The following is a 27,997-nucleotide window of genomic DNA, read 5'->3' as shown; positions in this document are numbered from 1 at the left end:
ATGTTCATACTTTTCTAGTTGCCCTCCACTGCCTTATAGGCACAAGAAACATTGGCCACACTCTTCTCTCCAACAAAACATTTGAGGTCCGCTAAACTATTACTCACCATCGGAGCCTAAAACCTTATGGAATATAAGGTTCAAGCAATGGCTTGCTTTGTCTGTCATATGTTGCATTTGAACAGCCCTATATGCATATACAACCCATCACTTGGGAAATATGTGACCCTTCCAATGACCAACATTTCGTGCCGGCCATTATCCGGACATGGCATTACTCTTGCATTCGGGTTCCACCCGGGGGTTGATAACTACAAGGTGGCAAGGATGGTGTCATTTGGTAAGGATGAGCTTGTCTCTGAGGTAGAGGTTTGTAGCACAAGATCTTGGAACAGGTTTGATGTCATTCCTCCTATAAAGAGCATGAAGTGGGATTGTGGATATGGAATTTGTAATGGAGTAGCATATTGGACCATGGCAAACCGAAGGGATTATCTTGTGTTGTTTGACGCCAGCAACAAGATAACAACACAAGATATTTCAAGCATTGCCGCAGCCAAAGTGAATTGCCGGTGGAATTGAAGCTGTTGAGGAGTACAAGGAATCAATTTGCTTGTTGCAACTTAATAAGGATGGGAAAGAAGAGCATATTAACATATATGGGTTGTCCAAGAGAAGTCTTTTAAAAAGATAGAGAAGGTTGTTGCTCCTGGAATGAGTCTTGCTCTTACCCCATTGGGCTTTAGAATGAGAAATGAACTCCTAGAGCTTCATGAAAAAAACAGTGAAGGTGCCTATTATGTGGCTACTTGCTTGAAATTTTAGTCTTACTCATGGATTAGAAACAAAGAACTTAGAATTTAGAATTTAGCTTGTTTTTATTTTGGGAGTATTGCATTTGAGAAATGTTTTAATGTTTAAGTTTATTTTATGGCAAATGCACTCTAAATGATATGCTCCATCTGGGACTTCTTTTTCTATTTTTTTTTTTATCACCTTTCACTTCCCTTTGGTCTTCGCATAGCTTAGCTTGATAGCTAATTATATATGCATTGTATGTGTTGTTGCATACAATCTTGTCAAAGTTTATGTAATGAATGTGTTGTTTGTGCTCAGTTATGCAAATAGCTTTTGCTAAAATCAAAATTGATGTTGAATTAAGTACGCATCAATATGGACTTGCTCATTGCAGTGAAGTAAAACATATTATACCAATGACTTTTATAGTAATTAGTAATTGAAAGAGAAAAATAAAAAGCCTTTTCTCAAGAAAGAATCAAAAGATTAAGGGCATTTACCACCCTTTTACAAAAAATGACATTTTGATTCTACAACTCACCAATTTCCAATGTATTTTCAGTTCTAAGGTCCTTATTCAATCAATGATGACAATGGAAAGCTCCATGGCATACTTCCGGTGCCTTACTCTGCGCACCATAATTGATGAACTGAGAAAATCGAGCTAAAATGATTTGTTCAGCAGCCATCTGTTAGTGTTACAGTTCCAACACTAACAGATGAATAAGATCAAGTGAATAAGATACTCTCAAACTTCTCCCAAGTCATCAAGGATGGTGACCACCTTCTTTTTATGCTCGTCTGCACTTTCATCTTGACCTTGGTCCGTGTACTTTCGTTTTCTAGGAATTTGTTCCATATTTAAGAACTCAGAGTTCGACAGAGCTCGATACAGAAGTACAATCTTTGTGATCCAATTATTAGCTGCAAGGTTTTGACCTATGCTAGTTATGCAAATATCATCAAATACAGATCTCACACACTCAGGAACCCTGCAGTTTTAACAATGCATACTGATGAAGCCTTTCCAAACCAGACACTGCCTCACCTTAAGAGAAAAGCAGAATTATATATTTCAGAAAACACAAAAGACAATTCCTAACTAGTTGCTGCTAATATACACACACAGTTTATACCTTGCAAGCACTCAAAAAATTGCCTCTTTGCATGCTCATCCTCAGGTAGGTGGTACCCATAAGCATAAGTCCATTTCAGCACTCTCCTACACTCAACAATCAACGAAAATGGAAGACAGAAGCAAAACAAAATTTGTCAGCATTTCATGGCAAAACAAAATTTGTCAGCATTCCATGGCAAAGCAAATCTAATCTGATCTTATAGCTAAACTGTGCACTATAATTCCTTTCATATATTTAAAAGAAAATATATCTTTATATATCTAACAAAAATTATGGTAGTTCACCACCTGCCAGGTATCAGTTATGAACTTGAGCTGAAACTCAGGTCCCCGCTGTATGTCTCTAAGTTTCTCCATCTGAGAAAAAAAAATAGCCAGGATATCAATAAAGTTAATACAGGGTACTTCATACAATTCCATGATAGCTAGGAAGTAACGCCTCTAAATTCAGGCTATCAGTTCACATGAATGGTTTCCGTACAAACACAACTACACGTCTAAATTCTGAAATCTAAAGGTCCAAAGTGAAAACACAGAAAACCTCATGTTTGTGTTGTTAACCTTAAGCTAAACTTAATTTGTAGCATTGGATCTATGAATAAAATAAGTAGAACGTTCCATACACCATAACATTCCAAATCTGCAAAAAGTTTTAAATATGGTTCTAGTTCCACAATACAATAGAAAGATGAGTACTAAGATTATTTATGTTTTGAACACATTTGTTACCATCTACTCCATTGAAGAATGAAGATAGCTAACACATGAACCCATGTCTGTATGTACGTGCGCACGTAGAAATTTTTTTCTGCAGTACAGATACTTAAATTAACAGTTCACATTTGATGCCAATCCGCAAGAACTTTTTGCCTCGACTGCCAAGGAAGACCAAAAAGATTTTAGTGAATAATTAAACGAGAATAGGACATTTGTATAGGTCCATCAAGAGCAACATTAAGGCTCAGACAATTAAATCCATAAAACAGAAGAACAATGCACAGACAAATACTACAAATTCAGGAGGCTTCCACACTTTTATGGAGTTGACCCAAAAAAAAATACATAGCCAGGGTACTATAACATTAAGAAAAGAAATTAATGAATTCAAAGCATAGCAGAAAAAACAGAGGAAAATTTGAAAAGAGAATTGTGAATACCAACTGATTTCTTGCCCAACATTCATAATAATGAGTGTATCTCTCCAGAGAATGCTTTGCCATTTCTCTTCTTCTCTCAGTTTCATCATACTACAAACCACAATACAAACTCTTGTAAACAGAAGAAAAAGAAAACTATGCTTCCAAAAGGCAAAGAAGAAGAACAAATTCTCAGAATGAACAAAAAGAAACTGTAAAATCCTTACAACTCCCTTTTTATTAGCTGCTTCATAGAGGTTACAAGCATAGAAACCACCTGTCCTCTCACCATGATCTGACCATGCACCAAGGCATAGCCTGCAAGATACATATAGTTCATTTAGAACCAGATATAACTTAACATTATAAGAGCATAAGCAACAGAAAAGTTTCCTCAAACTATATTTCTATTCTCAATGTGAATAATACAATGCAATCATTAATCAGATATGTTTTCAAAAAACTATCAATTTCCATGAATGGGAAAAAAAAGCAAGCAGAAAGCATACCAACAAAATTCAAATTTGCAAGGTGGTGTGCACGTCATGGCACCCTTGGTTTTTTCAATAGGTCGCTTACACTTTGGACATGGCTTGGAATTGGCTACTATCCTGAGTGTCATCAACAAAAGTTACTACAGAACAGAAGATGATATATGAAATACCATCGCTAATAGATGCTCTAATGTAGCCTACCACAAGAAGAACAAAAGAATTATATCCGGAAACTGATTGGTGTTACATTTTGCGGTCAAGGGAAATTTTCTACAGCTAAACAACTAAAGACAGCTTTAAACGTTAAAGAGACTTGCAATTCCAAGCTCACATTCTTCATATTCAAAACAAGAGATTAAGATGCAAGTTTCTTGTATCTGAGTCGAAAACTAGGTAAAATACAACCCATTTACTTTGGCAATAAAAAGAAACAAAGTAGGAAATTACGGCAGAAATTAAAGAATTGTATTATAATCTTTTGGTGTAAAAAATGTTGTACATACAAAATGAATACTGATTAGCCAGTTAGTCACTAGACTGTTCCCCAACTCCAAAGAATCAGAATTTACAAAACTAACTACATGTGTACATAAGTGGGAAGAATAGGACAATGAATGAGACGAGCACCGTAGACACGAGGTGCTGCAACAGGAAAGCAAGGGCGACGGACGATCACAGGAGCAACAACCACACGAGCGGGCTGCCAATATCGCACGATTGTTGGGCTAATTCCATACAAGCAGCCTTGAGACATCCCAGCCACAGACCTAAACGTTGCGTTCATCTTGGAGAACACAGCAGCAGTCAATAAACTGTCTGAACCAGCTTGATGAGCTTCACCAGAGCGCTCCACATCAAGAAGTTTGGCCACCCTTGCCAATCCAATTTCACCACCAAAGAATCCTTTGCAGTAGCGAGCCATAAACTTGATGTCATAAATGATGCCAAAAACTACACCAAGAGCCTTAGCAAACATCACCACTGAATCGGGCAGAGGCTTTTGGGTTAAGAGCTTGAGCAAATACGCCAGGTCATAAAGGCCATGAAAGCAAACCCATGTCAAATCATGCAGCCCTCTGTGGATTCTAAGGACACGCAGAAACCCGAACACAAACTCCGCAACAGAAATCCCAAATTGCCCAAGTCTCGCAAAATCAAGACCGTTCCTTTTGAGTAGAGAAATGGAAGCGACAACATGAGGGTCAGATTTCTCATTAAACCCAGACAAGTGGAATTCCCAAGTTCCCCCAATGTTGCCATTGGCGTCGGACAGAGTGAATCCCAACTGGAGCAATTTGAGGGATTCAACATTGAATTTTACATCTTCGTAACGTTGATCTTCGAGTGCGTCTCGGGGAGTGTCTCGGAGAAAGCCTGGAAATTCGGTATCGAAAGAGATGACGGGGAAGCGGTGCAGGCAGTGATCGAATTGAGACAATTCTTGATGGAAGTTGTAGGCCCAAACTCCTCTGATCTTCATGACTAGCAGTGTGAGAACAAAGAGCAGAGAGCATAGAGAGCAGAAAGCGAGCAGGGAGTAGAGAGCAGAAACCGAGCACGGAGTAGAGAGCAGAAACCGAGCACAGAGTAGAGAGCAGAAAGCAGAGAACAACAGAGAGATAGAGCGAGAGAGAGAGAGAGAGAGAGAGAGAGATGGGTTTGAAATTGAAAGTGAAATTGAAGGGAAGAGAAGGTATTTATAGGATTTCATTCCTAGAGCTATTAGGATTTCATTCCCAAAGCTATTAGGAAACCCAACTCCGCTTTCACGCGGTTTAACTTACCGTTGCAAATGCTAACCCTAAGCTGGTTTCAAAAGAACATTTAATTTACTAAATTACCCCTAATGTGAATTTTTCCTAGAAAATAAAAGTACGAAAAAGAACCCGTCATTAATTTGGTTGTCGCAGGTTTCTATCGCTAGGAACGAAGGCAGCCAGCGTGAGCTCGTCTCCTCCATCATCTACTTCATCCCCTCTCCCACCATTCTCTCTCTCTCTCTGTTTTCTTGGACAAAACGACTTCACTTTGACAAGCAAATTACTTTTCGTTTCCAATTCTATGGGCCTTCTTTTTTGTTGGGATCCAATTCTATGGGCTTGTTTTTGGGCATTATTTCCAACAAATTTTTTTCATAATTTTCGTTCATTATATTTAATTTATCGGAGAATTTAATTTTATAGCCATATTGAAACACGAGTTTAAAATCAAGTTCTCAATATTCTATAGTTCATTATTCTTTGTTAATTTACGGTAATAAAATAACCTAAATTTAACATTTAATTGATTCATTATTTATTGGTTTATTATTTTCTGAAGTTTCACTGATTTTTTATTTACTTATAGTGTGTTTGTATCACAAATGGTACCTAAGCTTTGCGTTAAATTGCTTAGGTAGTGTGACACCTAAATTAAAATATATATATATATATATATATATGTTTTCGAAGTTTTAAAATTGAAAAAATCATCTCTAAGGTGTGGAATTTGGGTGCATGAAAGTTCAACCTAAGAACAAGCCCAAAAAAGGTGCATAGAGCTCCATCTAAATCTCCAATTTAATATAATAATAAATAATAATAAAAAGGGTATCCCCAATGGTTGTAGACATGCACAATTATATATGTGATATGAAAAATAGTTTCACATATGTGAAAACATTCTTATTTTTATGATCTTCTGCAATGCTAACGTGAAACAAAAGTTGGAGCGTCTTAGAAATTCTTGCGTGAGTTTTTATTTTTTCTAAGGTTTGGGATGTTTTGGAATTATGGTAAAGTGATAAGAGTATTTTTGGAAGGTTTTAAGGGAAAAACGAATGGGAATAAGATACCCCATCCGCCTCCCTAGTTGATTTGATTCCTAATTTTGAGGGGATGTAATTACGGATTTTGAGATGGGGTCCACATATTTTTTTTCATTCCTAATTGCAAGTAAACATCAGGGAAATCATAAAGCGAAAATCATTCCCTTTCCTCCCATATTCAATACTGATACGTAAACATGCCTAAAGTGTTAGGAGCGATAGCATTCATTTCAGACAAGCAATTCTTCTTTACTTTTGTCCTCTGATTTTGGATTAACATTGGCAAAATCCTCCAACAATTAAGGACCACATGATGAACTTGTCATTCTGCATAATGCTAGTGGCCACTAAAAACCCATTAATTTTCGAAGCTAACAAAATCCTTAATGACACATGCACGCACACACTCTATCTCAAAAGAGCAAAACTAGATTGATTAAATTAGTAGTTAATTATGTGATAAAGCCTTTGACTAGTCAGTATATATGCTTAATCTATAAGGTTTCAACTTCCACTGTAATTATGTCATAAAGTCTTTTCATGATTACCAATAGCAGACTAGCAGTGGTAGTGTGTAAGTGAAATTCGAGCGTACAGAGAAGAAAGCAAAGAGGGAGTACAGAGAAACAGAGAAGATAGTAGAAAGTCGAGAAACGAGAGGTGAGAGCGAGAGCGAGAGTAGAAAGGGAGAGTACGCAAGAGCTGGAGCGAGAGAACGGTGTGATCTTGAATATTTGAAGCTATTAGAAAGAAGAGAAGGATTTAAGTGTTTCCTAAAGCTATTAGGAAATAAGGCTTTGAAATCAAACCTTGAAGAAATATTACCGTTGCAAGAGCCTCACCGCTTCAACGCGATTTCACTCATCAAAACCAAATCCTGTTTTGATAATAAATAAATAAATAATAAATAATTATAAAAAAAACCAAATTGTATGTAAATTGACTAAATTATCTCTCACTTGAAGTTTAAGCATAAACGAAAAAGGAAAATTATGAGCAAAAATAGAAATAGAAAAAACTTGTAATAAATTTGCAAATGAATTCTATTTTCATCCCCTGATTTTCATGACTACGAGTAGCAGTAGAGTAGCAGTAGCAATGTGTAAGTGAAATTCGAAAGCATAGAGAAGAGAGCAAAGAGGAACAGAGAAACAGTGAACACTCGTCTTCCAAATCAAAAGAAAAATGGGCTCGTTGGGTTGCTCAAGAGAGCAGAAAGCAGAGAGATGAGAGGTGAGAGCGAGGGCGAGAAAGAGAGAGAGAGAGAGAGAGAGTTGTGATATTGAATATTTGAAGTCATTAGGAGAGAAGAGAAGCATTTAGGTGTTTCCTAAAGCTATTAGGAAATAGGGTTTTGAAATATGACCATTGCAAGAGCCTCACGACTTAAAGGCGGTCGCAGTTGCTTTTTCACGCATCAAAACCAAATTGTATGTAAATTGACTAAACTACCCCTCACCTATATTTTAAGCAAGAAAAAGAAAAATTCTAAGCAAAAAAAGAAAGAGAAAAAGAACCTGTAATTAATTTGCAAATGAATTTTGCTTTCATCCTCTGATTTTCATGACTACCAATAGCATTAGTAGTGTGTAAGTGAAATTCGAACCATAGAGAAGAGAGCAAATAGGGAGCACAGAGAAATAGTGAACGCTCGTCTTCCAAATCAAAAGAAAAATGGGCTCGTTGGGATAGTTGGGTTGCTCATGAGAGCAGAAAGCAGAGAGATGAGAGGTGAGAGTGAGGACGAGAGAGAGAGAGAGAGAGAGAGAGAGAGAGAGAGAGAGAGAGAGAGAGAGAGAGAGTTGTGATATTGAATATCTAAAGCTATTACGAGAGAAGATAAGCATTAAGTGTTTCCTAAAGCTATAAGGCAATAGGGTTTTGAAATATGACCTTTGCAAGAGCCTCACGGCTTAAACACGGTCGCAATTGCTTTTTCAAGCATCGAAACCAAATTGTATGTAAGTTGACTAAACTAATCCTCACCTATATTTTAAGCTAGAAAAGAAAAATTCTGAGCAAAAGAAGAAAGAGAAAAAGAACCTGTAATTATTTTGCATATGAATTTTGCTTTCATCCTCTGATTTGCATGAATACCAGTAGCAGTAGCAGTAGCAGTGTGTAAGTGAAATTTGAACACATAGAGAAGAGATCAAAGAGGGAGCCCAAAGAAACAGTGAATGCTCGTCTTCCAAATCAAGAGAAAAATGAGCTCGTTGGGATAGTTGGGTTGCTCAAGAGAGCATAAAGTAGAGAAGTGAGAGGTGAGAGCGAGGGCTGGAGAGAGAGAAAGTTGTGATATTGAATATTTGAAGCTATATTAGGAGCTAAGAAGTATGGACATGGATACGGATACAATGATACAATACGACACGACATGGGGATAAGGTAAATTTCCAAAAACTAGGATACGATACATCATGGATACGGTTATTAAAAACATATATCAATAAATTTATATAACTTAAAACAAAATTTTAAATAAATTATAAATTATAAATATAGTGTAGCATATTGGGCTTTCTTTTCTGATTCTTTATATTTTTAGGCATGTATAGCTTTTTTCACCCAAACATGTCATTACCCATAGCCCATTTTAATCCTATTGCTTAAGACCCAAACCTATAAACAGATCTATGAATAATATATATATATATATATGGAGGCGGATCCGTGACACCATATTTTTGACACAAATTTTGAGCCATTAGATTACTCCACTTTTAATGAATGAGATTAAATATGACATGAATTTTTGACATGAAAAATAAATTAAAATATTTTTCTCTCTCCTCTAAACTCTTTCTTTTATCAGACCAAAAAAACTTCTTGATCTTTCTCTCATTCTTTCCCAAAAAATTTGAAATCCCTCGTGTAGCATGAACATTTTTCTCTTAATCAATCTCTCATTCTCATTTTCCTTCTTTTTGTTGTTAGAGTTACTGCTGATAATTTGTTAATTAAGTTATGTTAACCCGTTATTATTTCTCATAAAACATTTTCATCACAACAACCACCATTACCTAATAAAGAGAGAAAATAGAGAGAATGAATGAATGTCTATTCTGAATGAAGTGGGAGAATCAAAGCATCAAGATAGATATTTATTTTACAAATTTATAAATAAACCCAATCCTAGACATGTATTTAGAAAAAAACCCAAGCACTATTTAAACATAGAAACAGACCCAAAATCAACCCCAAAGTCAACTTTTTGGGTGTGTTTATAAATGAGTTTTAAGTGTGTGTAGTGATGAGTTTTGGGTGTGTTTATATGTTTAAATAGTGCTTGGATTTTTTTATAATTTCAACCCCCATTTTGGGTACTCCCTATTTATTTTTCTTTTTTTGAATTAAAACTCTAATCTCAATTGATTTGAGAAAGATTGTTCAGAACAATTCGATGTTTAATAGAACAACTAAGAATAAGGACTTGTCTACCATATTTGCTTTAAAGCTCCAACAAGATAGAAAGCAACACAAACTACAAACCTAACCAGTGAAATTAGAAAAGAGAGGTCCCCTTCCCCTTCTTTTCTCCACCACCTCTTGATTGGGTGCTTGGCAGTAAGGCTATCATTTCCTTTCTTGTATTGGTGACCTTGTGTAAGGTGTGCTTGGGAGCGTTCACCATGGCGACGGCTGCCTCATTTAGTGATGATAATTAGCAGAGAACGGTTAGGGAAGAGAGAGTGGAGAGAGAAAAAAAAAATTGATAGAAATTTACCTTTTTGAGAAAATAGAGAGAGGACAGAGAAAAACATTTTAATTTATTTTTCATGTCAAAAAGTTATGTCATATTTAATCTCATCCATTAAAACTAGAGTAATCTAATTAGGGGTGGGCATCTTAAATCGAAATACCGAAACCGTATCCTAACCGCATTGTACCATACCGATTTCATACCGTTTCATTTGGTATGGAGAGATATTCAGTACCGTACCATACCGTATCAATAGAGTATGGTATGGTAGCGGTACCAAGATTTTGGTATCGGTCAATACCGTACCGTACCAAATAGTATAACTTTATGTTTTTGTCATTTATGTTTGGATTGTGTTTGTATTTTTGTAAGCCATAAGACATAATTTTAACTATTTTGGTTTGTAAGCTATAAGGCATGAGTTTTAACCATTTGGATTTGATGAATATGTATGGATAAATATTGATTTGGTTGATTTGAATATTGAATATATTGATGGATATTGAATATGTTGATTAGGATTTGAATATTGAATATGTTGAATCTTTGAATTTGTAACTTAGGTATCACTTATTTTGGTGTTGAATATTGAATTGGTTCATTTTTAGTTGTACCATTTTGGTACCGAAATGGTACCGATACCGATTTGGCACGGTAAGGTATGGTACGAATTTTGGCAAACTATAATTCCATACCGTACCATACCGATTTAAATTTCCAATATCAGTAGCGGTACGAGCTCAATACGGTACCATACCGTACTGTACTCACCCCTACATCTAATGGCTCAAAAATTGTGTCAAAAATATGGTGTCAGGGATCCGCCCTTATATATATATATATATATATATATATATATTACAAATCTTGTTTTAGCAAATGACGTCGTCACTTGAGATAATAGAAATTAGGTCAGTCGACATCTTCTTCTTCCTCGTGCGCACCGATCTCTCTCTCTCTCTCTCCTTCTTCACACGCAGGCCAGGGGCTCCTCAACAGCCCCTCAACTGCAAACTTCAAAGGAGGAAGGTATCCGAAAAGTCAGATACTCGAGTCTGGAATGTTGGATACATGTATCCATTGACTGCGATACGTATCCAATGTGTATCGAATCATATCCAAATCATATCGTATCCAAAGGAGTATCTGATACGGGATACGCCACTAAATTGGCGTATCCATGCATCTTAGATTAAGAGAGAAGAGAAGTATTTAGGCGTTTCCTAAAGCTATTAGGCAATAGGGTTTTGAAATATGACCTTTACAAAAGCCTCATGGCCTAAACACAGTCGCAGTTGCTTATTCACGCATCAAAACCAAATTATATGTAAATTGACTATACTACCCCTCACCTATATTTTTAGCAAGAAAAAGAAAAATTATGAGCAAAAAAAGAAAGGGAAAAAGAACCTGCAATTAATTTGCAAATGAATTTTGCTTTCATCCTCTTATTTTCATGAATATCAATAGCAGTAGCAGTAGCAATGTGTAAGTGAAATTCAAACGCATAGAGAATATAGCAAAGAGGGAGCACATAAAAACAGTGAATGCTCGTCTTCCAAATCAAAAGAAAAATGGGCTCGTTGGGATAGTTGGGTTACTCAAGAGACCATAAAGTAGAGAGATGAGAGGTGAGAGCGAGGGCGAGAGAGAGAGAAAGTTGTGATATTGAATATTTGAAGCCATTAGGAGAGAAGAGAAACGTTTAGGCATTTCCTAAAGCTATTAGGCAATATGGTTTTGAGCATGATGGCTTAAACGCGGTCAAAGTTGTTTTTTCACGCATCGAAACCAAATTGTATGTAAATTGACTAAACTACCCTTCACATATATTTTAAGCAAGAAAAAAGAAAAATTATGAGCAAAAAAAGAAAGAGAAAAAGAACCTGTAATTAATTTGCAAATGAATTTTGCTTTCATCCTCTGATTTTCATGAATTTCAGTAGCAGTAGTAGTAGCAGTGTGTAAATGAAATTTGAACGCATAGAGAAGAGTGCGAAGAGGGAGACAAAGAAACAGTGAACGCTTGTCTTCCAAATAATAAAAAATTAAAAAAAATGGGCTCGTTGGGATAGTTGGGTTGCTCATGAGAGCAGAAAGCAGAGAGATGAGAGGTGAGAGCGAGGGCAATAGAGAGAGAGAGAGTTGTGATACTGAATATGTGAAGCTATTAGGAGAGAAGAGAAGCAGTTAGGTGTTTCCTAAATCTATTAGGTAATAGGGTTTTGAAATATAACCGCTACAAGAGCCACACGGCTTAAACGCTGTAGCAGTTGTGTTTTCACACATCGAAACCAAATTGTTTGTAAATTGACTAAACTACCGCCCACCTATTTTAAGCAAGAAAAAGAAAAATTCTGAGCAAAAAAAGAAAGAGAAAAAGAACTTGTAATAAATTTGCAAATGAATTTTGCTTTCATCCTTTGATTTTCATGAATACCAGTAGCAGTGTGTAAGTGAAATTCGAATGCATAGAGAAGAGAACAAAGAGGGAGCATAGAGAAACAATGAACGCTCATCTTCCAAATCAAAAGAAAAATGGGCTCATGGGGATGGTTGGGTTGCTCAAGAGAGCAGAAAGCAGAGAGATGAGAGGTGAGAGCGAGGGAGAGAGAGAGAGAGAAGAAGTTATGATATTGAATATTTGAAGCTATTAGGAGAGAAAAGAAGCATTTAGGTGTTTCCTTAAGCTATTAGGCAATAGGGTTTTGAAATATGACCGTTGCAAGAGCCTCACAGCTTAAACACAGTCGCAGTTGTGTTTTCACGCATCGAAACCAAATTGTATGTAAATTGACTAAACTACCCCTCACCTATATTTTAAGCAGAAAAGAAAACCCAAAAAAGAGAAGGATAAAGAAAAATTCTGAGCAAAAGAGACAAAGAAAAAGAACCTGTAATTAATTTGCAAATGAATTTTGTTTTTTTTCCTCCGAGCAGCTAAGTGAGGTCAACGTGCTTGTCTCTTCCATGAGTTTCATTTGTAGCAAATCGAAAAAGCTAGTGAAAACTCATTTCTCTTTCGCTTCACACAAATGGGTTTTGCATCTTTCTTTTAAACTTTGGGTTTTGTAGAGAGTAAGTAAATGGTCAACATAAACTTATGGGTTTGGAATTATTTTCCAATACATTCTTTTTCCTAATTGTTATTTATTTTTTATTATAAATATATAAAAAATACATATGAACTGAGGAATTTAATTTGATGATCATATTGGGTAGGGGTGGTTGCGGTTCGGTAACCGCGAATTTTTACTCAAACCGCAAACCGACCGACTATTTGTGGTTTTGTGATTTTGAAACCGCAAACCGACCGCATTTTGCGATTTAAAACCGCAAGTTCTCAAGCATTCACAAAAATATAAATTCACAACCTAAATAAATAAATACACAACCTCAATTTCTCAAACATATATAAATTCACAATCTCCTCAACTTCTCAAGCATTCACAACCTAAGAAAATTAAAGTTACAATTCCAAGCATTCCAATTAAAGTTAAACTTCTCAAGCATTCCAATTCCAAATTCTTTAAAGTTACAAACGAAAAGGAAAATACAAAGCAAAATGAATTAAAGTTACAACCAAAAAGAAAAATCTAATTCAAAGTTAATTAAAGTTACAAACTAAAAGGAAAATGTAATGCACCAATGTTACAAACTAAAGTTACAAACTCAAGTGTTGGTGGTGAGTGGATTTGAAGAACCTCGTTGTGTTGTTTGAGTACCAATGTTATTTACAAATAAAACAACATAGTTTAATACATTTTATTATAAGAAAAAACATAAATAACATTAGCATAAATAAACTAATTACTAACAAGTTGTCATATGTTCCATTTCCTTGTAGAATTCAACCTCATCATCCGTGCGGCTATACTTTGCGGTTTGCAGTAACCGCAAGTTTTGAAAATCAAATATCGCAACCGCAACCGCAAATGCGGTTCGATTCTTAATACCGCAAATGCGGTTCGGTTTATCGCGATTGCGGTTTCATTGTAAATTGTCGGTTGGTTTTTGCGGTTTTTCGATTTTTCGGTATAAAATGCCACCCTAATATTGGGGACTAATCCTTCATTTTATAAAACTTGATTATACATTTCATTAGTATTCCATACTCTAATAACAAAATATAAAAAGATAGGACATAATCCTATTTCTAACTTGTCAAAATTTCAGTATTCCATAATTTATCATTCTTCTGTTAATTTTCGGTAATAAAATAGCCTAAATTTAACATTTAATTCTTTTATTATTTCTTGGTTTATAAGTTTTACTTAAAGACTTTTAAATTTTTTATAGGATTTTCATCATAAAGGTTCCCGAAATTGTTATCTTTCGTCATTAAGGTTTTATTTTGACGTGATTGGTCCTTAAGGTTGCTCTTTGTACATCAAGTTGGCCTATGTCGGAAACTTCTGTCATTTTTTTTTTGTTACCCTAAAAATTTCAAATCTCTAATATACAGCAAAACTTGGCAATTCGTTGTGAGTTAGAACTTTAAAGATTAAATTATCTTGTGCTAATTTTAGTTGCCTATAGTTCATCCGACTAGAATAGGGAGCAAAACTCTTGAATGCAGTGTGGTTCGATACGAAGTCAATGACAATGGGCTTTCAAGACCTCTAATCACAAAGAGCGCGAGATTGGAGATCATGAGCATGTGGATAATGTCCGATTTCCTATTGCAATTAGTGATCCTATTATCAAATCGAATGTATTTGTTGTGGATGTATATTTCAAAAAATTTAAATGGGATGTGGGATCAGCAGTTGGAAGGGTGAGTGTGACTTTTCAGGAGGAAAGTAAAAAATTACTGCGATTCAGACACACAGCAATGGTGACGACAAGAAGACAGGCGGCCTCTGCAACTCCGGACCCGAAAACGCCCCAAAATGCTCCGAATCCCAACCCAAATACCCGAAACCCTCGAACACCATTTTCCACCACGGCCATCATCTCCGCCTCCGTCAAATCTGTAAAGCCCCATCCCAACACACTCCTTTTGATGACATTTATACATATGTGTGCTTTGTGCTTAATTTTTTTCGAAATTTTTTGGTAGGTCTTATTGCATGATTGGTGGCTGGTAAAGGCTAAAGGAAAGGGCTTGGCTGTTGGAGGTCTTTCTTCTAGAGAGTAATTTCTTTCTTTCATACTTCACTCTATTATTTTAGATTTTGCTTTGAGAATTCTCTGGTTCATTAGGAATCTTAAGAGTTCAAGGAAACTGAACAAAACCCAGAAATTAATTGGAAGATTTTTCTGGTTTTTAGTGTGAAGAGCTTAAAGAAAAAGCTCTTCAATTTATGCATGGACGTTTATTCCATCTTCTGCTTTGGTGGGTGGGAGTAAATTTCTTTAGTAAAAGGGAAAGTGTCCTACTTCGCTCCCAAAACAGCTTGAATTGTTTTGAAAATTGGCCTTCTCCTGCAATTGATGGCTATATTTCTCTTTGTTTAATTAGCATATTTTTGGGTTTATGTCCTCTTGGTCTATGGATTATTTGGAAGCATTGACAGGGATTTTATGAAATAAGTTTTGTGATGTGTCTCTGACCAGTTACCATTCCTCTTTCCTTTTTGTATTGTGAACAGGTGATAAGAAATATTAGTAATTGGAGACAGAAACTAGTATTTACAATTTCAATACCAGCTCTAATTAAAGAGATTCTTTCTTTGCTGTTTGTGACCTTCGTTTATCACACAGAGAACGAAAGCTTACTTCATTGATCGGCCATTGCTTTTTACTTGATTGACCTGTGACATCTCTAGCACTCTCTATAGAGTTGTGGCATTGGATTTGTGCATGAATATTGACTTAATACATCTCTGTTACTCAAGTTACTGTGTACAATTTTCTGTTTTGAGATTAGTTAATAACATTTTCTTTTCTTTTTTTCTTACGACAGTAGACTAGGAGTAAGAGTTTTTAGCTCAGCAGAAATTTCCAAGAGACACACGGCCACTGTTCTTGAGACAGCAGATGGGATCATGGTTACAGTTACTGGCCTCTTAGATAGGTCTCGCACGCATCAAAATGGCTTTCCCCCAGAAGTATGTATTTCCCTTTTGTGTGCTTACCTCTTACAGCTTTGACTAGATACTGTCGTTGATTGACAAAGATAGAAAATGGCCTATTACAACTAGAAACTGTCGTTGATTAGAGGATTACTATGTTCTAATTAATCGTCACTCCTATTTGATAAAAATAAATAATGAAAAGTTCATTACTCCTGTATGAATGATTTGAAACTTCTGAATATTTATACTTTGTTGGAACTACTAATCTGTCAGCTATACAATCACTTTCTGCTTGGATTTCCATTTAACTGGGAGGAGTACGCTGCCGTTGATTTGGGTGAAGATTCTACTGACATAGGTGCTTCATTGAGGAAATCAGCTTCTCAAAAGTTCAACGTGCCTTCAAGAAACAACGAAGGTAATTCCTTACCATTTTCTTTAGATGATCTCTCAGCGACAAAGGGACGTGATATATTAATGTTAAGTTATGGAGACTCTGATTATCGTTCACTAGTGAAGAACATTTTCAGTGATATACTGGGAACATCCAAGGACAATGCTTTTGGGCATACCGGTTCATCAATCAATTTAAATGTGGGAAATAGTTGTCCAGTTGAAAATGTAGATTCTGGAACAACTAAAACTCCAACAAAGCATAAGAAGCTTATTGTTCTAGATGACAAAAACGTGATCACGGAAACCAGTAGGGTAGGGGTTTCCACAAGAAGCATGACTAGGAGTGTTTCCAGAAGCAGCATGACTACAAGGAAGATTTCCACAAGAAGCATCACCAGAAGAAAGTTGTAGCCCACCAGCTTTTCCGTCAGAGCCTACGGGAACTAAATCGGAGGGGCAAAAAACAGTAAGTGCTGAAAATTTGAGTCATGCTGCCACATCATCTGGTGAGGCTATAGGGGCTGAAGTCAGAATATGAAGTGCAAGGCTGAGGAATTTTGAAAATATCTGCAAGGCACATCTCTAAATTACAACTGCAACTTTTTGGAGAGGGTTCTTATTTTGATGGGTTTTGATCCTTGGAAGAATGCTACACTTACTGAAATCATATGTACAAATCAAATTCAAAAGCACTGTAGTATCCTTGGGTTCAGGGTATCAAGCAATATACATATTTTCCTGCAATATCAACACTTATATAAGTCTCTGTCTCTGACCAGAAAAAAAATAGTTCACAATTCAATCAAATAAACTCTTAAACCTCTCTTTTAATATTTTTTCCACCAATTGATTATGCATACTCAAGGCATTCATCAAACTCGAATTATTCTGAAATTAATTAAATTATCATAATTTGACACCCACACGCTCTGCACGTGATATTTGAATTAACAATCATGAAATAGGTGAGGGGGGAAAACAATTGTTTCCTTAGCAAGAAATATTCAAAACCCTCGACCAGAATCAATGACAATCTTAATAGAGGAACATGCACCCAAGAGTGTCCAAGTCATCAAGAAAAAAGGAATTTTACATTCAGCAACGGGAACAAAAGAAGCAAAACCAACAAAGATAGAGCTCATATATCATTTTGTTCACTTCTTTTTTTTCTTTTTTCAGTAAAATATAAAAGCCCATTAACTGAGAGATCATTTCCTACAGTCAATTTGGAAACTGAATTTAAAAAGAATTATGCTTCTCCCTCTAGAAAGTATTTTACAAGAAATTACAGGTTCGCCTGCCCCCAGATTTGTGGCACTCAATTTCCTGGCTTACACAGGCACCCGTCGGCCACGGTATCGGTCAAAGAACTGCAAATCAGAGAGAAATCAATCGATTACTTGCACTAAGAATAATCGTACAGATAAAGCTCATATTCAGGCAAGAATAAACATTATAGAGACTAGATCCTCCATTCTTTGAACTTGAGGTTGTGCAAGTAGGTGCCACCTGAACTTAGGACATACTATAAGGTGCTACCACCATGGCACAGAGTAGACTGACTGCACAGTACGGGACATTTTGGAAAAAGCAAAAGGAGAGAGAAATTTTAAAAGAAGCAAAAATGGACAAAAATGCCCTTATTTATTTTTAGATTTCCTAAGGAATCCAATACATTTGCATGTCTTTGATTTGAAAGTTGAGTGGTTTTTTTGTCTTTTTTGAAAAAGCTTTGGCTTTTTCCAAAAGTGAAATTTTTTTTATGTCTAAAACCTAAAAAACCTAAACTGTAATTTGGACATGAAACTGTGGACTTTGCTTATCCTGACCAGACAGGAAGTTCAAGCATTTTGGACATAATGGGTTCAGTACACTTTCTAAGAGAATGTCCACTATCATGAAAATCTTGCCTCTCTTGCAAGATAATATAAACCAATGATGGAACTAAACCAAGTAATTGCTGAAAGACAAATTACAAGACCAATGTCCCCACCAAGGTAATATAACCTACCCTGATGATCATTATCTAACTAAACAAAACACAATTCAGACACAACTCATGTTCAAATACTTATAAGGAACTTGACAAATAAATCCTATTTTTTTCTATTACAAAGACAAAAGGTTCACATTTCAAATTTGTTTACAATTTTTTTAATTAACTTGAAAAACAACATGTCTTAATTTCACCCTTATAATACTGTATGTATTTTTATTTCACCAACTCAAATACGAAAATCATAGAAGAAATAACAACAATTTACACAAACTTGGAAAACTGTTCTTTTCTCATTTTGAATAGATAAATAATAAACTGTGGATGCCAAAGTTCTTATTTTTTATTTTTTTTTAAAACAATGTGTACCAATTTTTTTCAAATATTTTCACTACGTCTAATGCCCTAAACAGTTAGGATTACCCAAATCTTTGCACAAAAGTTTTAGAATTACTTAGAAAAAGATTACTATAAATTGGATTTATTTTTCTGTTGTGAGAAATAATTAGAACGTATTTGGATATCCAAAGAAAAAGGGGTCCCCATATTTCAATCAAAAATTAATTCCAGATACACATGAAACCCACTATATACAGCACAATCCCAAATTACCCACTCACATTCCTAGAAAGGGATTCTGGTTAACAAAAACAGAGTTAAAATCATGATTACCAAAAATATATCATATCATGTCCCACAGTCTACCCCAGTCTATCTATGTAGATACACACATCCATACGTATGGATGTGTGTGTGTGTTTATGTGCAAACAGAGCTCAAATTGCATTACCTATCAGTTAGTTTACATTATCTCGTATTGAACAATGGCTCCTGATTCCTATATGTTTTTAATCATGCTTAACAATAATCAACTAACTTTTATAGACATAAAAATGGCTAGACTGACTCCCATGCAAAATCCAAACATAAATCATGTTATGAAAATAAACAAGAAACCAGGACTTCCCAATTGTCTGAAATGGTATTCATGATTGTGCAAGTCAAGAAGATATTGCATAAAAACTAATCCACTATTATGAACAATTAATACCGAAATAAACATACCGATCTAATATATGGTTGTTGAAATAGCCAACCAAGAACTGGAATCTTCTGAAGAAAAACTGCCAGTGTTGGCCAGAAGCCGCTGCACAACATACTCCATCAGCAATTTTATATAAGCAAAAAAAATTTATTACTATGAATCACAGTAAAAATCCTATAGACCTGAAGAGTACGATGAACCCATATCCTTCCAAAAGCATGCCCACCATAGGCCATCCTATGATCACACAGAAGAAGCCAAGACTAAAAGAGATTGTTCCCTGTAATTAGCGAACAAAACCAGGTGAAAAAGAAAAGTTAGAATACATGCATGGCCCTGAAAAGAAAATAAAACATGCATGGAAAAAGTCGTGCAGAAATGGAGAGAAGCATTAATGAATACAAACCTTATAATTTTGACGTTTCATGAAGAATTGCATCGTGGGCTTAAATCCAATGGTTAAAGTCACTCCTGAGAAGAAGAGGATCTGATTAAGTACCACAAACAAATGAGGAGTGTTAAAACAGGTATCATGTACAACAATAAATAAAACACAAAAACAAAAATTGCAAACACAGCAAAAAACACGCAACTTGAAAAGAGATTACATATAATTATTAAAGTTACTTACATTTCCCATTGCAAGTAGTCCCTTGTCGAAGAAGAAAACGATTCCCAGGCATGAGAAAAATATGCCAAATCCTGTCAATCCTAGTCCAATCTCTGTTTCATTTCAGAATTGCACAATTTAGAGGTCACACCAATTTACATTTAAAACAAGATATCAACTGGCATCTTCAGTATTACTATACCAAATTATTATTCCAGTTTTAAAGAATTAATTAGTATTAACAATAACAAGTTGCTCACATAAACAAAATTATGTATACGTATATCAAACAAAGTACTCAAAAGCATCCAAAAATAACAAAAGATTATATATGAATGTATCAAACCAAGTAATTAAAAGCATCCAAACCTCTTGGAATATTATGACAGTAAAGATAGACAAAATTACTCACTTTTCCGATCATTCATCTCGAAGGAAACCATTTTCGCTGACGATTCACTGCAGACCACAACACCAAAAATTAGCATCGGAAAAAGAAATTCACATATCAAGTAAATGAATCGGATTGAAGAAAAAGCGAAAGGTAACTGAAATTAGGGCTTCAATTGAAGGAATTTAGGATTGTAGAAGAAAAATTATGCGGCAACACTACCTTGAATAAACCTGAGGCAAGCAAACACAAGTTGACGACGAAGATCTTACAAGAACCTGCAGAAGAGAGATTGCGATCAGTTTACCGAATTAGAATGAGCAGACAGCGAATCTAGAGCTCCAATTGGATTCCGAGAGAAAGACAAGAAGAGAAAATGAAAATCGAGCCCTAATTCTTCATTTTCTTTTCTTTTCCTTGGGTTTCTCGACCACAAACGGATTTAATAGCGTCGAGGCTTACAGAGAGCGAGAGAGAGAAACTGTGAGACTGATGCAGAGAGACTGAGAAGGTTGGAGCGGAAATGGTTTGTTAAGAGAGAGAGAGGTGACGGGCGCGTGATGGGCGCGTATATGTTTGTTTTTCTGCAACTTCAAAACAAAGGAAAGGAAGAGGTTAAGAAATGTGAAGTCAGTGCGTGGCGTATTTTAGTTGAACAAGCAATTGTCCGCTAAAATGCGCAAACAGTAAAGTCAATAGGGCTCAATTCAATTCTATTGGTTAGACAACATCACCAATTTTTTTTTTTTTAATCCTAATGAAATAGGTGGGCAAAAGCCCCAAAGACATCATCACCACTTGAACCTTCCTCTCTGTTTTCCAAACAAAAAAATAATAAATTTGGTGACACTTTGTTTGATATGTCGAAATCCCTGAATTTATAGCTAGACTTCAATTTGTCCCAAATTTTTCTTTTAGAACAATTTTGTAACTAATTTTCAATTTGCTCCTAAACTCTTTTATTAATTTTTTATGATATGAAAATAAAAAGTTACAAATAAAAGCCTCTAAGACAGGAAAGCGCAAAGAGCTCAAAATAAGAAGATGAAGCCTATGCTCCTACAACCTTGAAAAATCGTTCCATGATGAAAGTGTCATAAATGAACATAGATGCGGACATTTATACCAGCCACGCAATTCATATGAATAGTAACTTCACTCAACTCTAATGAAATGATCTTGTGGCCTATATGAAGGCCTGCATTACGGGCACAATAGAATTTCCCTCTATTCAGTATGCACAATGAATTTGGCCAAAAATAGGCTGCAGGTGCAAATTTTGGTACAATCGCATTCTTAGAAATTATTAGTAGACGATTTTCAAATAATTTATTGAGCAAATATACAGTATACACAGCCGGGCTGCTTGAAATTGATTCACAACAGTAAGTGCACAAGATGCTTTCTTGCTAAGCTATTTTCCCAGCATAAATACACAATGTAGATATTAGAACTAACAGCTATTTTTACAATGCACTTTTATTGTTCATTACAGCCAACAGTGTAATTCTTAAGTGGTTACTAAAATTGACTCGCAATAATAAATACCCTACGTGATTTCTACATGGCTCTTTTTGCGGTATACCATTATTGTTCATCATCATCACCTGCACCTCTGAAAGATGATATCTGCAAGGGAAATGGGAAAATTATTAGGAAAATAATTACAGATAATCAAGTCGATGCTTAAAAGTTAAAATTGTGGATAAGCTGGTGAGGATCAACACCTTTGAGCTAACGGGATAAGGGTGAGGTCTATAAGGCATCCAAGATTTCCCCGTCCAGCCCAGATGGGTCAAGATTCTGTCATAAAAAAATTAGCAGCGAAACCAACACCATCAAGAACTCAACACCATAAAAATAGCAAGAAATCAACATCAAGTGGTAAGGAGTCCTAGAAAATTTTTCTTTCAATTTCTTGCTTTCTTGCTTCACAAGGTTCAAACCAACGGCAACTGCACTTGAGCTAATCCATATAAATGGAATCTACAATTCTTTGAGATACTTCTAAAGTTTATGCTACCAAACAGACCCATAAAATGTGGGACCAATAATTATGGAATTGGTGACCCATATAGCTCCGACTCTCTGCAAGTCAATTGTTGAGTTATGTCTGATTACTAAGTGGGTGGAGCTAACATTTTAGAAAGAAAAAAAATTCATAACTAATCAATATCAAAGATTCATCATAATATTTGCACAAAATTAAATGAATTTGCAAAGAGATTTATGATGCGTACCAAACCCAAAGCTTCTGCGACTCTTCTTTGGCTTTCTTCACTACAAATGCCAACAAGCATGCTCATTAGGAATTGCCTCTGATTCAATTTCAAGTGTTTCGCCAAGCCTCGAGCCACCATCTCCATCTCTGGCTGCAGAATAAATAAAAAACCATCAAGAATCACAACTCAGTACTACTAACAACAGTGGTACGAAAGCCTCTCAGTTTCTGATGTTGCACATGTAAATTATAGAACCAAAGCAGGCCAAACAAAAATATTCCATCACATGCATCGAGGCATTTGCATAGATTCATTTGAAAACCTCTAATACCAGACCATAAATGACAGTCTTGAAGATCATGCTATACATGGAAAATGGAGCAGAACATAATTTTTACCAATAATATGTAGAACAATTGTAGCTCTGTGAATATACATACAAGAAGAAAACATTTTTCAATTCAATAACCAAGATACATATAGGAAACTACAATGTGTCTGCCTAAACTTTAAAATGTGCCATATTGGTTCCAAATTTTCAATTTGTTCTTAGCAAGGACAAAAATCTAATTTCAGTTTGAAAAAATTAAAAGAATTGGCCATAAGTCCAGCAAATGAGCACTTAACCAAGGACAAATTGGAGTTCTCTACTCTTCCCTACCCTCTTATCCATTCCCTACTATCCTGTCACTTGTAAATGCCTCCCATCAGTTTTAGCCCCAATGCATGTCAGCCAATGCTCTGGACAATGCGACTGCTAAGGCTTTATATTGATCACAAAAGCTTGTATTTCCAGAAGCCACTTTTGGAGTGGGGAAAACGAGGTGCCGACTGTAATACACAGGTTCCTGACCTGACTAAAAATCATGGTGCCTCACAGGACCCATATTAAGGGCAAGCACCCATGTGCACGGTTCTTTTCATTTACAACTTGATCACTGCTTGACTTAGCCTCGTTCTGAGGTAGAAGGTTTACTTGAGAAGGTGTCAGCTGAGGTAAATGCCTACTTGACTATTGAATACATGAGACATTCCAAGATTGCATAAACGAAGGATGTCTAAGACTCTTATGCAATAGGGCAGAAGTCTCGCTTTGAGCTAGAAGCACGTGCTTCGGTATGCCTTGGAGCATTTCACCAAACAGCAGGATGAGAAAGGCTATTTTACTCCGCCTTGCCTCATCACATGCTTGGTTAGAGAGAGAGGCTTTGTGAATGATCAGAGAAGGGGCGGATAGAGGAATGAGTCAGAGGGTAAGGATGGGTAGAGAATGACCACTTTGTCCTTAGGTGGTCATGTGCTGGGTACATAATCAAAATTTATGGACCAATATAGTATGCTTTTAGAGTTTAGGATTTAAATACTATGAGTAAATTCCAAAAATTAAAAAAAGAAATGCAAATATCAAGACATGGTTATTATTCACGAATAAACAAAGCACATACAGAGGACTCCTCGGGAGGAAATATCCGCAAAATAAGGCATATCTTTGACAATTCCAGTACTGCTTCTGCATGTTTACCTTGCATTACCAAAGCCTGCAATCAAACAATTAAGAAACACAACCATTTAAAAATTCAAAGAACGTGATAAAGTGTTTTCAGAAAGGTAAAGAAAGAATATTTTCCAGCAGAGCCATAAAAGAATATACTTGAAAATACAAAATGGAGTATAAATCAAACTTATAGGTCCCAAATTCAATCTCACCCCCAAAGTAACATATGCCTTAAATTATTCTCTAGAAAACTCCCAGGAATTCAAAACTTAAACCAAAAAATTAAAACTACCAGGACTCCAATTAAACTAACATGTTAAAGTCTAAAATGTTTTTAGGTCAACATTTCTGACAAAGTGATGAATTTTTGTCAGACCATAACCAAGCAACAAAGATATGAGGCAGCAGGCCAACAAAACTAGTGTACTGGAGAATTCGAAACATACAATAGAGATTGAAAAAAAAAAAAAAACTATCCCTAAATTCTGAAGCCAACGACCTAAAGAGCAAAGAGATCTAGAGTTCCCTAAAGCAATTATTTTTCAAGTAATCTTCTTTATTCTCTCAGAATTATTCACAAAATATTGTCCAAGAGTTTTCTATTTACTTTTTGTTTTTTGGAGAATATGACGTCAAAATAACTGCCTGTGCCACAAGAGGCACTTAAATTGTTGTCAGTCTGTGCAAGCATGTGACATGGCCATAGTCAAAAGAACAAGAGTGAAAAAATTACCCACGCCTGCAAAAAGCGTGAACGTGTACGTGCAGCAACGGCTGCAGACACAATTCTTGCAGCACGAATATTGTCAAGCCCAATATTCTCAGCAAGCCCAGCAACAAATTGACAAACATCTTCGCCGTCAATCTGAACATAAGTAGAGTGACTTGGGGCCCTGCCACACTATAACTGTTGAAACACCAGGAGAAAGCAAAGCACCCAAATAAAAAGTGGTCGTATAAACTATCAGAATGTTAATGTATTGCATCCAAGAATCACACCTGCTGCAAGTATTTAAGACAAAGTCAACAGACACACGGTAGAATGAATCTCGTGTATTTGTTGTCTCAAAGGTGACCCGTACTCTAGATGCCCTGCATATTTGACGTAACTGCTCACCCACTCAGACAAAGAAGTATACAATGTATTATGAAAGATCAGTTAATGCAGCACAAAATTGTAATTAAAATTTACAAAGAAAGAAATTGTGGTAATGATTCAAATTTCATATAATAAGAATGTTTTTCCAGCTGTAACGAATCAATGATATAACAAATATTCCAAATAAAAAGTTTAATATCTTACTGAAATTCAAAAACATACTCATCAAAATCTCTCAGGCACATAACCTTTTAAAAGATAACTATCTAGACTCATTTAGTATTTGGTTTAACTTCACATGATGCACTACACATTGATTCTTTCAACATCCACCACACTCACAACTGCTTCATATGCTTAATCATTTAAAGGAAGAAGCACCTTTTGATGAAACTTTCAAAAACCCATAAAAGGCCCTTGGTTAACCAAAATGTTGACAAAAGAAATTTAAGATGGGAAGTTTAAAATCATAAATAAGCAAGTAAAAAACTATAAAAATTAGTGTTTTTAGAATATTAAAATAATAAATATAAGGAAGAAAAAAATCCAATTGGCACATATTTACTTATGGGGAAAATGTTTGAAGACTGTTTCTGAGCAAGGTGTATGACAAACCTGATGCCAACATGACATCTTAATTCCCATATATCAACAAGGTTTTCACATACAGACATTAATACGGTAAAATCTTAAAAACCATAACGTTCATGTATAGCAATATAGTAACAATCTGCATAATCCTTAGCTAATATAAACATCCAGTCTCTCATGGTGCAAGGGCTACTACCCTCCTCTTTTATTAGCTACACAATAAATGTATCTAATATCGTATCTGTATGTATAAAAACATGCTTTTAAACAATTAAAGTCACTAACACTAAGATTGATATTACGTTACACTTTTTCTAAGACTATCATTTATAAACCATCAAGAAAAGTACCCTAACCTGAATTTTTGCTACATATACATCTCATGTATGTGCGTACAAAGTGTGTGAACCTACAAAAGAATGTATGTTTAAGCATCTACCTATGTATTTATCGACAATCATAGTTCACAAGGAAAAAATAAAAGGGCAAAAACTTTGTAGGAATTTTGTCATTCATGAGACTGCAAATGTTATAAAAGTAATGCACAATCAACTCGATACATAAAAGCACTGACATGAATAATATCATCTTCCACAATGTCCTTTCCGCTCATTCTATTGTCCGTGATTGCTGGAAATCAAGTGGATGAGTTGCGAATTAAAGATGTAAAGTGGGATAAAAAAAATAGCTACAAAACTCTGAGAAATGTGTGACTTTTACCTACAACAAAAGCAAAACCCACGAACAAAATCAAGTCAGAACCGAAACTACTTATGTAGAGTTCGAATGATAGCAGACTCAGAAATGTTAAAATATGATTCTAATGTGATTTTGGTAAATGCTACATATGATTTTATATGAAAATAGAACTGAAAGAGAAAGAGCCAACAAACAGACCTCTAACCAATCTATCTGCTTCGCTTTGATAATAATCCTTATCCACCACCGAACTCTGCTGCGGCATGGAGCTTGGCCACCAACTCGGCAGCTTTTTTTTCTCCCAAACCCGAACCCGGCTATTCAAAAGCCTCCCCAAACCATCCACCACCGTTCTCTTCGGCATCGACAGAGGATTGTCGAACATCCCAAAACTCTTCTTTTTCCTCACATCAACTCTATCCTTCTCTACCCTCCCCACCACAACCTCTTTTCCCCCAAGACTCCTATCCCTCCTCACCACCGCCCCCTCCCTCCCATACCCGGACCGACCCCCAAACCCTAACCTCACCAACCCAACCAAAACCCTAAACCCCAAAACGACGGCGAAGGTCATAACCACCAAATTTCCGACGAAACGCAGTGTGGAAGGGCGACAGGAGACGATGACGCGATTATCGGCGTCGACGGAGACGAGGGTCCGAAGATCTTGGAGGGCGTCGGAGGCGGAGGAGAGGAATTGTTGGAGGCTGTAGTGGGAGGTGTGGTAGAGGTACTGGAGGTCGAAGGTGGCTTGGAGCGTATCAGTGCGCGATGGCGAAGAAGAAGGGTAGAAGTAGGGTTTTGTGGTGGTGGTGGTTATGGTGGTGGTTGGGCGGCTAGGGTTTCGGTTGCCGCGAGTTCTGCGATTGCGATTGGGAGGGCGAGGCATGGAGCAAGAGAAGGAGGAGGATTTGGGAGAGCATGGGTTTGTGGAGATGGAGAAATGGTGGAGGTGGACGTAGGAGTTCATATCATGTAGCCAAAGATTTTGTGTGGGGCTGGAGCTCACTCTCATTCTCACTTACTTTTCTGAGAAACTTGTGTAGTTTATCTTTTTAGCTTTTACTTGGTTCTGTTACTTTTTGGCTGTGCTGCTGAGACAAGCTCGTCCCCTTTTGCATCTTGCTTGTAAAGAACAGTTGCCGTAGAATTTTTTTTGAAATTTTCTATTTATACCTCACAATTCTCTTCGCTCATCCTATGTTCTAAGTTCACCCTAACTTTTAATTTAAGTTTTCACAATTTCTAAGAAAACCTCACTATCTTCCCAAACTACTCTTAAATATACCCCAAACTGAAAAAATAAAAATTAAAAGAGATTTTCTATTTAAACCCCACAATTTTCTTTGTTCCCAGAA

The 27,997-nt window shown here is 36.0% G+C and overlaps 5 protein-coding genes across 9 annotated transcripts; 2 read left to right on the top strand and 3 right to left on the bottom strand.

The window, feature by feature from the left end:
* The first annotated feature begins 147 nt into the window (after positions 1-147).
* Positions 148-582, top strand: LOC103322487 (uncharacterized). Its single transcript, XM_008224410.2, has one exon. The coding sequence runs from the start codon at positions 148-150 to the stop codon at positions 580-582; it is 435 nt and encodes a 144-aa protein (XP_008222632.2).
* A 592-nt stretch (positions 583-1,174) lies between these two features.
* Positions 1,175-5,540, bottom strand: LOC107880476 (putative CCR4-associated factor 1 homolog 8). Of its 3 annotated transcripts, XM_089044768.1 has the most exons (6): positions 4,194-5,540; positions 3,300-3,390; positions 3,094-3,183; positions 2,225-2,811; positions 1,935-2,020; positions 1,175-1,846 (listed from the first exon to the last, which is right to left on the bottom strand). In XM_089044768.1, the coding sequence occupies exons 1-4, from the start codon at positions 5,275-5,277 to the stop codon at positions 2,760-2,762; spliced, it is 1,317 nt and encodes a 438-aa protein (XP_088900894.1). In that variant the 5' UTR covers positions 5,278-5,540; the 3' UTR covers positions 1,175-1,846; positions 1,935-2,020; positions 2,225-2,759. The 3 variants fall into 3 exon arrangements, with proteins under 3 accessions (XP_088900894.1, XP_016647488.2, XP_088900895.1); XM_016792002.2 differs by having other exon boundaries at positions 1,935-2,811; XM_089044769.1 differs by having other exon boundaries at positions 1,175-1,790; positions 1,935-2,811.
* A 9,027-nt stretch (positions 5,541-14,567) lies between these two features.
* Positions 14,568-17,249, top strand: LOC103322473 (uncharacterized). 2 transcript variants are annotated; one of them, XM_008224391.3, is made up of 4 exons: positions 14,568-15,050; positions 15,138-15,211; positions 15,987-16,128; positions 16,369-17,249. In XM_008224391.3, the coding sequence occupies exons 1-4, from the start codon at positions 14,910-14,912 to the stop codon at positions 16,900-16,902; spliced, it is 891 nt and encodes a 296-aa protein (XP_008222613.2). In that variant the 5' UTR covers positions 14,568-14,909; the 3' UTR covers positions 16,903-17,249. The 2 variants fall into 2 exon arrangements, with proteins under 2 accessions (XP_008222613.2, XP_016647378.2); XM_016791892.2 differs by having other exon boundaries at positions 14,571-15,050; positions 15,984-16,128.
* A 261-nt stretch (positions 17,250-17,510) lies between these two features.
* Positions 17,511-21,150, bottom strand: LOC103322472 (vesicle transport protein GOT1-like). Its single transcript, XM_008224390.3, has 8 exons — positions 20,996-21,150; positions 20,756-20,811; positions 20,555-20,601; positions 20,164-20,255; positions 19,939-20,019; positions 19,715-19,812; positions 19,553-19,634; positions 17,511-17,861 (listed from the first exon to the last, which is right to left on the bottom strand). The coding sequence occupies exons 3-8, from the start codon at positions 20,583-20,585 to the stop codon at positions 17,823-17,825; spliced, it is 423 nt and encodes a 140-aa protein (XP_008222612.1). The 5' UTR covers positions 20,586-20,601; positions 20,756-20,811; positions 20,996-21,150; the 3' UTR covers positions 17,511-17,822.
* Positions 21,151-21,836: 686 nt separating this feature from the next.
* Positions 21,837-27,746, bottom strand: LOC103322470 (phosphoribosylformylglycinamidine synthase). 2 transcript variants are annotated; one of them, XM_008224389.2, is made up of 8 exons: positions 26,838-27,737; positions 26,515-26,570; positions 25,250-25,359; positions 24,984-25,143; positions 24,201-24,293; positions 22,774-22,905; positions 22,261-22,336; positions 21,837-22,162 (listed from the first exon to the last, which is right to left on the bottom strand). In XM_008224389.2, exons 1-7 carry the CDS (start codon positions 27,652-27,654, stop codon positions 22,289-22,291), a joined length of 1,416 nt encoding a protein of 471 aa, XP_008222611.2. In that variant the 5' UTR covers positions 27,655-27,737; the 3' UTR covers positions 21,837-22,162; positions 22,261-22,288. The 2 variants fall into 2 exon arrangements, 1 of the variants encoding a protein (XP_008222611.2); XR_016123903.1 differs by lacking the exons at positions 21,837-22,162; positions 22,261-22,336 and having other exon boundaries at positions 22,849-22,905; positions 24,988-25,143; positions 26,838-27,746.
* Positions 27,747-27,997: the final 251 nt, after the last annotated feature.

Source organism: Prunus mume, linkage group LG2 (assembly GCF_029339155.1).
Source record: "Prunus mume cultivar Tortuosa linkage group LG2, ASM2933915v1, whole genome shotgun sequence".
Taxonomy (NCBI): Eukaryota; Viridiplantae; Streptophyta; class Magnoliopsida; order Rosales; family Rosaceae; genus Prunus; species Prunus mume.
This window is presented reverse-complemented; position numbering and strand designations above follow the sequence as displayed.